Here is a 15,006-nt window from a genome sequence, read left to right on the forward strand (position 1 = left end):
TGACCTGGATCTTGACCTGGATCTGATTAATGACAGTTCTGATACTACACATAGTCAAAAGAAATAGACATGGTTCAAATTTGAGATGAAAACACAAAAAGTCACCAATAAATATATATATATATATATATATATATATATATATATATATATACTATGTTTTCCATATTTATAATGTAAGCTTGTATGTTTGTCTTTTTTCGAAATGTTGCCTGTTTTTTCAACATATTCATCATGTGACTCTAGTTAATAAACTTAAATGATAAAATGATATATGGAACATATGTGTTTAGAAGGTGAAAATGGACAGTTTTGTATACAAAAGGACTAAAAGTCAGGTAACTTTTCTTCAGTTCAGGTATACGGGAAAGGAAATCTGGATATACATAAACATTTTGAACATGACAGTACAGTTCTAGAAGAGCGATTACTCCAGCTGTCATGACAAACTAGTTGTGGTGGTGGGGGAAGCTCACAAATGGCAAATGGGTGTTTATATTCTGCACTGTACTTTTGCTTCAAGGACCAGACTTGCTTTGTTTCACAAGAAGACAGTGGTCAGTTCTGAAACCATACATGTTTGTGATGAATCAATTTAAAGAAAAGAAATAACACCTCTGCTGTCTTGACTAATATGTGGATATAGTTTATTCACATAATTTTATTAAAGATAGCTTTTATTATGAAAGCTTATTACTATTAGCAGAAGAAGCAAGTAGTATGGTCTCAAAATCAGTATGAAAACTTCTGGGATTAAGCACGCCAGTATTACTACAATTCTGTATGAATGAGGACTGAGGAAAGGAAGCATTCAGCTAGGATATTACTTCTGCATTATATTATTAATTCATTTATTTTATTTTTTTTATTTATCATTTGCTGATCAGATTAGCCTCACTAGGCTAGTAACCTCTTTTAAAGGGAGACTACGAGGTGATACTTATACTATTAGGGGACATTTGGCCAGGGCATTGGAGAACTTCTCCTACTTAGTTTATTTTGCAAATGTTTATATAATGACAATGAAATATGAAAAAGAAATTGTGCAGACAATTTTTTTTCATTTATTTTAGGGTTAAGACTGAATCCAGTTAAGAGGGGAATTTTGTATATGAAAGATGAACAAGGGGATTGGGGCTGATACATCCAATTGTGCATGCAACCTCTTTAAGTATGTATAAAGTACAAAAAGGAATAATGAAAAATAAAGATTTGACAGAAACAATAAAGTACTGGGAAGGAATAGAAATGAAAACAAGAAGAAAAAGTGTTATTAATGAAGAAATGAAAGAATTTTATAGTAAACTTGTATTGTGGAAATTAAAAAAAGAATGTGATAGAGAAGAACAGAAAAGAATGGCATGTTAACATTACGATATCCTTTTATTGGGTGGATCCATGGAAAGAGAAATAGATAAGATGAAAGTAATAATAATGAGATACAAAAACGATAAAACAATTAAAGAATGCAATGATTTTTGTGGAGGCTGTCCACGGGAAAATTACTAATGGGGCAAATATGCCATACAAGAGAAAACAGGCTAGAATATGTAATAAATGTAATGACTTGTAAACTACAGAACATGTTTTCTAAATGTGAGAATATTCAACAACTGTGGAAAGAAGTATGTAAACATGATTTGATTAAAAGTTATTTAAATTCTGAAATGTTAAACATGGACATAATAGAGTATAGGTTTTATGGGACAAGATCCCAGAATGATGCTATGGGCAGAATCATATTCTATGTAAGATGGACTATGTGGTGTGAAAGAGTTAATGAAATAAGATACAATGGAAAATGGACATTGACAAAAATTCTGGAAAAAATATGGTTTTAGTTGTGGGCAAAAGAGTCAGGGGAATACTTAAAATGGAAATATCAATATATTGAATGATATTAAAATATGTAAATATTGTATATATATATATAAATACGTAAACATGTGAACTGTACATATGTATATAGGGTCAATATTATATATTCAAAGCTTCAAAATTTCGAACCTCATATGTTCAACAACATATGAGCGAAACTTGAAGCCTAGAATACATAATAGAAAAGTAAAAAAAAAAAAAATACCGTAACGCTATGTGGAGCACCCCCACACCCCCCTCCTTAAATATACCAACTCCGAGACCACACTTCAGTGCAGAAAAGGGAAATTTTCCCATTCTGCACGTATGGAGCCATTGCCTTTCACCTTCAAACTTTTCAAAGTTCGATCATATGGTGTCGACCATATGACATTTAAACTTTGAAACGTTCGGCAATTTAATAGGGACCCTGCATATAAATAGAAAACCCTACTCTTTGGAGCGGTAAAGAAAAGACCCGAGGAAAGCAGCAGCACGGAGGAGAGAAAAGCTGTGGAGAGTTTGGAGGTAGAAAATGTGAATTTGGAGAAATATTTGTTTAATATGGGATATCAGAATGCAAATAAAGATACTTGAGGGCTTGTGGATGGTGTTCTGTTGGAAATAACCAAGCAGGATGAGCCAGGTGACCGTTCTGCTGTTTCATGGGGTGAGATGGCAGATAACTGTTTTAGAAGTGCTGAGGAATATAATGTGGAAAAGGAACCAGGTGATGTGGCAGCACCAAATGTTTCAGTGACTGGAAATAAAAGAGGAAAGCAGCAACAAACTAAGGAGGAGTCTGGTTTTGTGGCAGCAGAGAATGCTGCAGTAATTAAAACATATGCAGCAGGGACAGCAGGCAAAAATAAGAGCAGCAACAGACTGTAAGTAAAACTGTTTTTAAAAAGAGCAGAGCATTAGCAGTGAGAATAAGAACACAAATTACACTGTAATATACATATTATGTATAATTTGGCAATTGTCCTGGGTTTGAAAACTCAATAAATTTACTCTTTTATACATATAGGGACCGAAACTTCTTGTGGATTAAGATTTGAAACTTAGGGCCTGACAAAGTTTCTAGAAATTTAACAAAAAGGGCATTTATCTGTGGAACAATTATTTATTTTCTGGTAGCAAGTTAAATGTTAAGTAAAATTATACTTTACAGTTTAGAACTGATGAACTGGAAGATGGTGTTAAAAATGCAAGCAGGTTTTGTGTGAAACTGTAGGTAACATTGTTAAAGATAGAGATGAGAGTCACTTATGGGGTTGAGGGTAGAAATTAGAAGCTGTTTTGAATGTTAAAAACATGGTTAAACACTTGCCACGTGTTAATTTTGTGGCTAGTTAAAGAAGGACATTAAGATATGCTGGCCAGCCTAAATCATGCTTCTTTTGTAGGGACTTTTCTAATTTATTCAATGACTGTGACAAGGTACAATGTGACCAGTTTGGGAATAAAGGACATCCAGTAAAAAAAAGTGTGGGACTGAATGCAGGTTGTGTAAAAAAGGAATACTTTTTAGATGGACTGTCAAGACAAATAGTAAATAATGAAACAGAAATAGAAAGGGAATAAAACATACAGATGGATGGACAACAAGAGACTGGGGGAGACGTGAACTAAGTGAAGAAGAAAAAGGAAGGAGAGAGACTGCATGCAGGAAGAGAGGTCAGGAGGAGATACTGACACTAATATGTTTTTTTGAAGTTCTAGCCAGTGAAAAATCTGATTCTGAGGCTCAAGAATTACTTGTACATAAACCCATGAAAATAAATTCAACAGGGGAAAGAGTAAAAATAAGAAAATAAAAATGTAAAAATATTTCTGATAAACTTAAAAAAAAAGGAAAATAAAAAAATGTTGAGTACGAGTACGTTCAGTAAATGTGACCAGTATTATTAACACTACAAGAAGAATAGGGATGCTAGAATGGTATGCTGAATATGATATTAATGTTATTCTACTAGGGGATATAAGACAAGTGAAGAAAGACTACAAGCAGAAAAATTGTGGTATGGAAATATAATATGGAATGTAGGAAGTTAATGGTGTTCTGGTGTGGCTGTGTTGTGTAAAAGTACAGTAAAAATACTTGATGTAATACCGGTAGGGATGGGAAGGTTAACTATTATAGATGAGAGGTGGAGAGAACATGTTTACAGAATTATAGTATTATATGCATATATAACTAGCAAGGAAAGAAAGAATCTGTTTTGTCAAAAATTAGACTATCTGGTGGTTATCATGAAAAATATAACTGTACGGGACTTTAATTGGGATTTAAGGGGAAGACATAAAAAGAAAAGACAAGATGTAAAAAAATACAGGAAGTGATAAAATGTGGTAAATTAGCTACGTGGAACAAAAGTCAATGGACTTACAGAAGAGGGCACTTGGATCTGAAAGTGATTATTTTGTATTATCAGAAGTCTTTGGGTAGCACATGGCAAAACACTTGTAATGGCTTTTTCAGATCATTTAGCAATACTGACAGAGGTGATGGAATAAAATGAGTACATTAAAATAGGAAAGGGAATGAAAATAAATGAGAAATTGAGAATTATTGAATAAAATTGGACAGTAGGAAGTATTATAGTTATGGAAGGATCATATAACCAATAATGACTTCTATAAAAACTATTCTGAGTAGTAGACTGTACTTAAAAAAAAAAGTATTGAAACTGTTTTTTCATTAGTAGGATGATGTATGAAAGGAAGAAAAAGTGAAGCATGGGGAAATTTATAGAACTGCATTAGAGAATTTAGAGAATAATATAAGAGTGTTACATGAAAAAAATATATAAAAGGAAATGAGAAAATTTAAGCCATTACTATTAAGGCAGATATATTATTTACAAGGGAGAAGAAAGGCAGCACCTGCATATTTGGGTAAAATAGTAAAGGAGGATATTGGTATAATGAAAGAAATTAAAATGTAAAAGAAGAGATAAATAGAACACAATAGAAAATTATGAATATTGTAGTATAGCTCGTGGAAATACGTAGAAGAGTATAAGGCTAGAAAACAAGACAGAACAGAAACATTTTCAGAACGAGTTAAGGAAGAATTTGAAGAATAAATTATTTTAGTGAATTGGTTGAAGTACTTAGGAAGGTGAATGTTGATTCAATATCAGACATAATGGGTACAGGGTATGGAATATACAAAAAATGAGTGGGCTGGCAAAGACAGCATTTTGCATATGTACTGAATGAATGGTTGAAGGAAGGGTTTATTTATTAAGAATTATGTAGTGGGATGTTAAAATTGATTTGGATGACAGACGAGAAGAATGAAATGAAAAAATTGAAGACCCATCACACTACACAACACAGATTATAATTGCTATGATAATAATACAAGGGAGAATGGAAGGAAGGATGACAGACAATATGGAAGAAAGTGTATATGGTTTAAAAGGGAAGGGATGTCAAGAATTGTTTTTCTTGTGAGAGAAATTGTAGATGATACAAGTAAAAGGGAGGATGTGAAACGTAGATGATATCAGCAAGGCATTTGATACAGTATGACATGATGCATTATGGGATGTTATAGAGATGTATGGCAGAGGTAACAGAAGTAGGAATGTGCGTATGTTAGCATATCAAAACAACACGGTGAGAATGTTAGTGAATGGGTGGCCGATTAAAACAAATATGCATTAAGTGTGGTAGAAGACAAGGAGTTTCCCATAAGTGGAATATTGTTTGCACTGGTAATGAATATGATAGTGACTGAAGTAGCTTATAAAATGAAATATGCTAAATATGTGATGCAAAAAGATGCAGTTATTCCAGTAGTTTTGACATACACAGACAATATGACTATAGTTGCTAAGAACAAAATGTGGATGAGGTAAGTGTTGGTTTATCTGAATGGATGCTTAATTTACATGGAAATTACCTTGAATAAAGATAAACTTAAGGGTTTGGGTGATGTCCTAAAAACTGGGTGTGTGCATTTTGTCTTTGCTATAAATAAGATTTGGTAAAAATGATGCAGTTATGATGCAATCAGGGGAACTGTAAAAGAAATGAAAGAAATATGTCTTCTGTGGTGGACGTATTAATTAGTAATCAGGAGAAAGGTTTATCTGGTGAATTTGGCATTAACAGGAAAAAGCGTATATATGTCAAATGTTTATATGATCCCTGCAAAATATGAAAAGGAAATTGTGCACTTGGTGCTTTCTTTCATATGGGCTTCCAAATTAAACCCAGAGAAAAGCGGTGTATTGTATATGAGTGAAGATGAATGGGGATTTGGTAGTTGCTTATTCTGTTTCTTTAAGTTTGTATAGATTATTAGAGATAATGAGAATTTAATAGTAAGAATATTTAAATATAAGTGCAAAAATTCAGGAGATGATGCAAATAAGAAAAAGAAAATGTCAATGAGTACATTAAAATTAACGTGAAAAATGCTAACATGGAAAATAAAAACTGATAATCTGGAGAAGGATAGAAGAATGTGGTGCAATAACATAATGAAACAATATTATTATGCAAATCCAGGGGAAAATTTACCAGAAGAAGTAATTAAAGCCATTACAGTAACAAGAAAGTGGTGTATCAAGGCAGTAGAGTTTCAGGACTTCCTTTGCAGACTGGTAATAAATATATAACCAGTAAAGGGGAATCAGCCACAGAAAAAGAAGTCTGAAAGAATATGTTCATTTTGAGTGGAGGAGGAGACAACAGAGTTTGCTGTTTTGAAATGTAAAAGAATGATGACAATCTGGGAAAAGTTGTGAGAAGAATAACATAAACCATACAGATATGAACATAATTACGTGTGGATATTATAAGAATAAGAAAAAAGAATATGCGAGAATGGTAGATAATTTATTTTATGTAATATGGGTTATTTGGAAGGAAAGACAATGTAATTTTGTTTAATGGGAAATGGATTTTGGCAGATAAAATACAAAAAAATAAAAAATCAGATAATGGTTATGGAAGATGGGGCAGAGTTCAATTGTGGAAGTTTAGCAAAGAGAATGGTAGAAAAAAATGATAAAACAGGAAGAAATAGAAATATGTATATATGTACTGGTAAATATGCAAATTTTGTAAGTATGTAAATAATGTTTTTTATCTTATGTTAAATAAAGGACCCTCCTATTTTCAATAGGTACTGTGGGATTTTTTACATCCATCTGAGCTACCACCAATTCAGGCAGATGGGGCCTCAGTTTAACATCTCTGCATATGTATATGTATAAACATACACACATACACACACACACACACACACACACACACACACACACACACACACACACACACACACACACACACACACATGTGGATTATATGGAGGCCACATGTATAACATTAAATATCTTGTACTGTAGGATTATAGCCTTTACATAAAAATAAAAGAATGCCTCACTGAATCCATTCATTAATAGAAAAATAACAAAACAAACTAATAAAAATGAAACTATGGCAGCCAAAATTAATGAATGATCACGATTATTAAATAAGGCTTTTCATTCATTAATTCTGTTTGAATCCTTTCATTGTCAGAAGTAAGAAGTAATAACTAATATAATGAGATGCCTCACTGAATCCTTTAGCTGTCAAAATAAGAGGCAATAGCCAACATTTGCAGTTCTGAAACACTCCCTATACACTAAATTATATTAACATTAAATTTATTTGCAGTCTGTTGTGAAATGGATCTATTAAGATTTTCAATTAATGCTTATAATAAAACCCAGTCTACGTTGAACTTGCTCAAAAGAGTGTTGTGGTGCTCCCAGCCCCATGGCATAAAGGGCTGAGGCCCTGACTACAGTCACGATGATGTATGTTTAATTAGATGCAATGCCTTCTGGGGTGGCCTGGTGGGAAGGAGGGGCATAAGCAGCTGAAGCCAGCTCACTCATCCTCTAGTTAACTGTTATGGAGGTTACAAGCTCACTGTCTGCCTATAATGGCCTGGACGGCTTGCATTGACACTTCAGAGCTCTGTGGAGCCAGAAAAAGGGGAAAGTGTATATGAGAAGTCATTTGCCTCCTCCCTTGGGCAGACAGCAACTGTGAGTCAGCAAGTGTACTCTGAGACAGGTGAGTAGGCTGCACCTTAGGGTCTGAAGCTGACCTGTTGTTTGCCACCCAGCTGTCACCAGAAGGGGAATGTATGAGCTGATTATACTTCCTGGGAACTCTTACCTAACTGAGGGATGCCAGGTTCCACCTTCAGTGGAACAAATGGGTCATCTGGGTTCTGTAGAGAAGCCATTGGGCAGGCCCAATGGAGATAAGATGGAGTGGAATATGGCTATGTGTATTTGTATTAACACTTCCAATTATTCTTATCTTTTACTGATATTACTTTATATGTATAATTTATATGCCTTTAAGCATGAGTTTGGGTTGAAAAATAATCTGAAGACAAGTTCACCTACGTGGTTAACAAATAATAATAAAACATACATTTAAAAATGATGCTCATAGGATGTACTTAAATGAAAATATGTGTATTCTGAAATGGGCTAACAAGGATTTGTCACACCCAGATACCCCAGGTATTAGGATATACAAATAAAGTTATATGTGCAATAACATAACTATGATAACTAGCACAATTAAAGGAATTGGGAACTCTAAATGAATGAAATCACCAATGTGCGGCACCTAGTTGTGTGAAAAATCTGGATGTCAGAAAGGAAAGCACTACTTCTACAAGGTCAATAAAAATAATTATAGGACATCACGGGGCTTCCTTGATAACACACCTGAAAGAAATGTTATGTGTAAGAAATAAAGATCCTGAGCAATAACGAATGAAATGTGTTGAGGTTTCACCTGCCTTCTGAGTTAATAATTTAAAAAATACAATTTTCTACATCACTGAAATGCTGCAGACTTCTTAATGCCACTTAAAGTTTAATGTTACATGAAATAACAGATAAAATAAAAGGCATATGACTTTAATACAAAGAAACATATTTGTCAGTGTTTAGCAAATGCCCGCTGTCATGCCTCATCACATAATGGGAAAACCTGAAGTCATACCAATACAAAACTGTATTAATAACTTTATAAATAAAACTGCAAAAAGAATGCAATGGCCAGCATCATCAGTCTCACTCCCAGCATCTGTTGTTACAGAAGAAAGGAGGGTATACAACTTTTACAAAACTCAGTGTTAAATGCACTACTCTTCTGAAAGTACTTTACTTCAGAGTAAGTTATATCAAATCATCACTTTACAGTTTTCTAATTAAAATAATGTCAAATATCAATCTAAAGAGTCACTTCTAATGCAGATTAACATGAGAAGATAAAGAATTTATTTTTGTGAAAACATTAAGCAAATCCTGCAGCATATACACTGGTGTTTTGAAATAAGCATGAAATAATTAAGGAAAGTCATTATCTCAATGTTTCAGGAGCCTCAGAGATTACAGTATACAATATTTCTGGTGTCAACATTTTATTTTAAATACAGATTATTTGAAAGCACCAACATCAAAATAAAAATAAGCAATAGCGTAAAATGTATACTTACTACAAATCTACTGTTGACTTTTTCTAAAATTTGCTTCTCATTTAGTGCCATCGCTTCCCCTTTCCGTTTTTTTATTCTTTTCTTCTCTAATCGTTTACATGCATACATTTTGCCTGTAGCCCGTACCTGACAAGCACATACCTGTAATGCAAATACAAGAAACAGTAGCATAATAAGTTGTCAAGCTTATACCACTGATCTCAAACTTTAGGGCAAACTACAATACACATATTAAGTGCAGGGAAAAAGACTGGCACAAAGTGCAGTTCTCTTAAGATAATGTATTAGTGTCTGTTAACTGTGACATGTTACAGAATGGTAAAGCCGTAACTCCAGGTCGCATGACTCATGTTTGCCTACTGGTAAGTGCATTGGAGGGACCAAGTGTAGGAGGATGACAGTGAGTAGCCAATGCCAGTTTGCCCATACTAGAGAAAGGCAGCCACCTTGACTCACTGCACTGGAGACACAAATTACTGTAATGGGGGCTAATGTGTCATGTAGTGTGATTAAACAAATTAGTGTAATGGCCACTACTGTTGTGCCATGTAGTATGATTTAACAAATTAATGTAATGGGTGCTACTTTGCCTCATATAGTGTAATTAAATGAATTAGTGTAATGGGTACTACTGTTGTGTCATGTAGTGTGATTAAATAAACTAGTGTAATGGGTGCTACTGTTTGCCCATACTAGAGAAAGGCAGCCACCTTGACTCACTGCACTGGAGACACAAATTACTGTAATGGGGGCTAATGTGTCATGTAGTGTGATTAAATAAACTAGTGAAATGGGTGCTACTGTTGTGTCATGAAGTGTGATTAAACAAATTAGTGTAATGGGTGCCACTGTTCTGCCATGTAGTGTGATTTAACAAATTAGTGTATTGAGTGCTACTGTTGTGTCATGTAATATGGTTAGATGAATTAGTGCAATGGGTGCTACTGTTATGTCATGTACTGTGACTAAACAAATTAGTGTAATGGGTGCTACTGTTGTGTCATGTAGTGTGATTACATTAATTAGTGTAAGCATACCTCTGAACTGTACAGATTTTTGCAGAATGCCCAGATTTTAGACTCATATTTTTAGTCAATTTTTCATAAAATTGTGGTTTTCTGTCAAATCTTTGGCAAATTATTGAACACTGAAGTCAGAAAATAATGACAGTTTAGTTTCAGACTTTGTACTCTTCAGAAAATTCACACTAATACAAAAGCTGTTATTCCATTAACTTTTTAAGATTGGAAGAAATAAATATGTGAGTCAACCAACACAGTCCAAGCAAATAACCATCTGTTGAACGCCAAAACATATAAAAAACTGGTTTATTAAAGGAGGTTAGCGCTTTCGCGGGGTTACTGCTTCATCAGACCAAATACAAAAAAAGCATTAAAACACAGAAAAATTTAAAATATAACACAACCAATCAGATAAAACTAATTAAAAAAGACCAATCAAACAGAGTGATGTAACCTATACATTATTTAAATAAAGCAGTTGAATTGTGTGAGTTAAAATGGATTGTTTCTCTGCATGTATATGAATACCCAGGACTTAATAGTGGTGTCTCCCTTAAACCAGCCCTACTTAGTACGCGGTGATATGGGTTACATCACTCTGTTTGATTGGTCTTTTTTAATTAGCTTTATCTGATTGGTTGTGTTATATTTTAAATTTCTCTGTGTTTTAATGCTTTTTTGTATTTGGTCTGATGAAGCAGTAACCCCACAAAAGTGTTAACTTCCTTTAATAAACCAGTTTTTTATATATTTTGGTGTTCAACAGAAGTTTGTTTGCTTGGACCGTGTTGGATGACTCACATATTTATTTCTCCAGTTTTAATTGTTTGCCTGTGAGTCTCCTTTAGTAGTGTGGTTAGCTTATTTTTTGTCTTGTGCTACTGTTGTGTCATACAGTGTGATGAAACAAATTAGTGCAATGGGTGCTACTGTTGTGCCATAAAGAGTGATTAAACAATGTTGTTTATGTTGGAGGTTTAATGCAGTAGTTGTAGCAGCAACTCTCTCACTACATGTTATTAAGGTGTGTGTAGGTTAACCTGGTAGGAGTGTATAAAATGAGTTAGTTAAAGATAGCCCACATCTGATGAACTGTATTAAACGAAAACTGAGAGGTTAAAACATTTATGTGTTTATGTGTTACTGTATTCTGCAACTGCTTGGACTTTACTCAATAAATGAGCATTCACAGAAGAATTTATCCGTGGCTTTATTGCTTCACCTGACAGTGGTACTAGTGTGGATTTTCAGTCTTATTGCTTTTGGTACCTACTTGCTTTGTTTTTTGGGATTTTAAGGTATGTGTAGGTTAACCAAGTAGGAGTGTTCCTGTTTGGAGCTACTACTTAGGTACTCACAATATGATATGGACAAGGCACAGTATTAAAGTTCTTCTTTTATTGTATGGTACCCACTATGGATGACCTAGGAGAAAGCTGCAGTTGTGTGGACAGCACTGTGTCAGTCAAAAGTGCCAGCCAGGTGTATTGGACATGTACGTTTCAGAAAGGAGGAAACCTTCTGGAGATAAATGTCATATATATATATATATATATATATATATATATATATATATATATATATAGCACCATGTCACGTGATGTGGATGAGGAGTGGTATGTAATAAGGCTGCATCTGGCAAAGAACTAATTAGGACAAATGCACATTTATTATCCTCCAAAATCTAGCTAATGTTGCTGTAGTGAACGTGGTGTATGATTCAAAAAATGTATGTCCTTGTCAATCCTGACTATCCATGTGAAATGGACAAGAGTGTTCTTGGTCTTCTGCAGGAGAAAGTGTTGCTGACACTGTCTTCCTGATATACTTTGCGACAAATGATCAATCAATTGAGATGGACGGACGGTGGCCACAGAATGGCATTCCTTAAGACTGTGCCAGACACAAATTCTTCATATGGAAAGTGAAGCATATACCACTTCTGTCTAAAGGGAATGGTTGTAGAGGTGATGACTTACTAGTCTGAAGTACAGAGCAGAATCTGGTAGACCTGAGTGCAGCAAATGCTTGGATAGCCGATGGATATTCACTGCTGAAGGCGAACGTTATGCATCATCTGTATAACATTCGTATAGTGGTGCAAAATAATGTTATCAACAAGCTATGGTTTATGCAATGAAGGCATGTCTATTCATGCTTATAATGCAATTCAGAATGCAGTAATTGCTTTGTGTAGCAGCATTAAATTGAATCCATCTCCTGCATATATAATGGTGAATTTTGAGCCAGTTGCAAGTAATCGTTTAAGATATAACTTCCCCAACACTTCAGTGCATGGCTGCATTTCTCATTATACTCAAAATGTGTGGCAAAAAATTCAGAATGTTGTTCTTTTAGAAAAGTATGACCATAATAAAGAGTTGGGTGTCCTGATGTGGCTGATTATGTGATTACCGTTGCAGTCTCCTGACTACATTCACCCTGTCTATGCCTTGCTTAAGAAAAGTTTTGTAATGGAAGGATCACCTTTACTTTTGTACTTTGAGAAGTATTATGTACTGGGGAGTTGAAAGCATTTGCCACCTGGAGTACTACATACTATCAATTATCTCCTTTTTTTCTCTCCCCATTTTGGAGTGTGTTGGAGCTGCTTCCATTGCCTATAATGCAAAGTTTAGTAGAGGGGTGGGATCAGCAATTGCAATGTTTGCCAGACCACCATTACATTCATATGTCTTCTGTGGTGCATGGTATTGCTCATGAGCAATGCTGTATGTAGGATGTTCTACCTGTCATTCACTCTAGTGTGGAATTCACCCCCCCCCCCCGCCAATGTGTGTGACAAAAAGAGACATACTGACTAAAGGAATGAATATGATGACCTGGATTTACTCTATTTGCTCTCTCATCAAATGTCATTCTGAATGAAAAATTAGTATTATTGTATCCACTTTTGTACTTGAGTTTGTCTTGTAATAAAGCATCACATGGTCTTTGCTGGCACTATGAATGTCAGTTTTATTTCCTCTTGGTATTTTTTTTTTATGTCTGTATTCTGCTCTCAGGTTTTTTACAGTCGATATTTCACTTAGTCACTATTTTAACTGCATTTATTTAAATATATATAAACACATATATTTATAGATATGTGTGCATGTATGTCTCTCTCTCACTCTCTCTCTCTCTATATATATATATATATATATATATATATATACACATATTCATATATATATATATATATATATATATATATATATATATATATATATATATATATATATATATATATATATATATATATATATATATATATATATAGAGAGAGAGAGAGTCAGATTTTTCAATGCTTTTTTATGTGGTAAGATGTTATCATGTTGGGTGCAAGGGTGGCTTGTTCCCTGTAAAAAAATACTTATTTTTTTCCTGTTTTGATCTTTTTAGATTCAGTATAAAAATGTCACTCTTTTTACATCTGGTCTTTTGATTGTTCACTTAATGACAAAATGATCATATATATTATAAAATAACATCATGTCTGTGACAGGGAATATGTCTTTAACTGTATTGTAGTACAACATTTTCACAGTAATTCAGAAAGTCAGCTGATTGTATTAGGTATTTACTGGACTATTAATTAATAATTGCTGTTGTGAAGATGGAACACTGGGAAGCTGGTTTCTCAGTTGAGAGGATCATTGTGAGTGCAATGGGTCTGATTAAGGATTTGTGGTTCCTGAATTTTTCAATGGTTTATTTGGAGCCTAATTTGGATGTGGACTTATGAACATTTAGGCAAATAATTCTGTGGAGCTAAAAGGAAGCCCTAAATAAGGCTCACAACTGTGGCCTTTCTTTTGCAGCTATTGCTAGAAGGACTGCGTTGTATAGGGTGGATTACCTCTAAGGATTATGAATGATGCATAAAGTACTTTGTAAACACTGTAAATAGTGTGACTACCTTTGTGAAAAAACAAAACAGGCTACTTTTCCATTTACTTCTTCAAATTAACCTGTGCTTTTCATATTTAGGCTCCTAGTATGTTTCAAGACATGATGCTAGTTGAACGTGCATGGGCAGTTTGGAAAGGAACTTGCCAAAACACACATGTATTCATTCATCTATCTATCTGTTTATCAAAATACTGTACTGATCAAAGTGATAATTTTCAGACACAGCTACGAAGAGGGGAAAGCCACATTCTAGCTAGGTCAGCAGGAGCCATTTGTGTATTGTAGATCTTGCAGGGGTTGTACGTCATGGTTAGATTTTGTTGGTCCAGAAAAAGCAGGAGCTGATTTTTCTTGGTTTTTGTCACTATAGTTGTAAAGGTTGAGAGGTCTGTCTAGACAAATTCTAAGGTATTTGAAGGTGGTGACAGCCAGACTCAGATCATGGTCAAATGGGGCTCTAGGCAGGGAAATGGACTAGGGCTCCCCATAGGCATTGGTTGTCTCTCCTCAGTTACCATAAAACACTGTTCCAACCTGTCTGCATACATATTACTTTCTTCTTTACTTTTACAATGATTCCAGAGATTTGAATTTAACTTAAAACTTTTATTTCAAAATTTAAATCAAAGATACTGACAGCTATTTGCTTAAATAAATAAAAAAAAATACACGGGAAAC

The 15,006-nt window shown here is 34.2% G+C and overlaps 1 protein-coding gene across 1 annotated transcript in view; it reads right to left on the minus strand.

Moving 5' to 3' along the window:
* The window catches only part of GRK5 (G protein-coupled receptor kinase 5), a 1,993,659-nt gene that overhangs the window by 293,486 nt on the left and 1,685,167 nt on the right, over nucleotides 1–15,006 (minus strand). Inside the window, exon 8 of the mRNA XM_044056079.1 lies at nucleotides 9,392–9,532. Coding sequence (XP_043912014.1) covers nucleotides 9,392–9,532 — 141 coding nt within the window. The remainder of the gene's footprint in view (nucleotides 1–9,391; nucleotides 9,533–15,006) is intronic.

Source organism: Protopterus annectens, chromosome 14.part0, assembly GCF_019279795.1.
Source record: "Protopterus annectens isolate FY-2018-M chromosome 14.part0, PAN1.0, whole genome shotgun sequence".
In the NCBI taxonomy this organism is placed as follows: Eukaryota; Metazoa; Chordata; order Ceratodontiformes; family Protopteridae; genus Protopterus; species Protopterus annectens.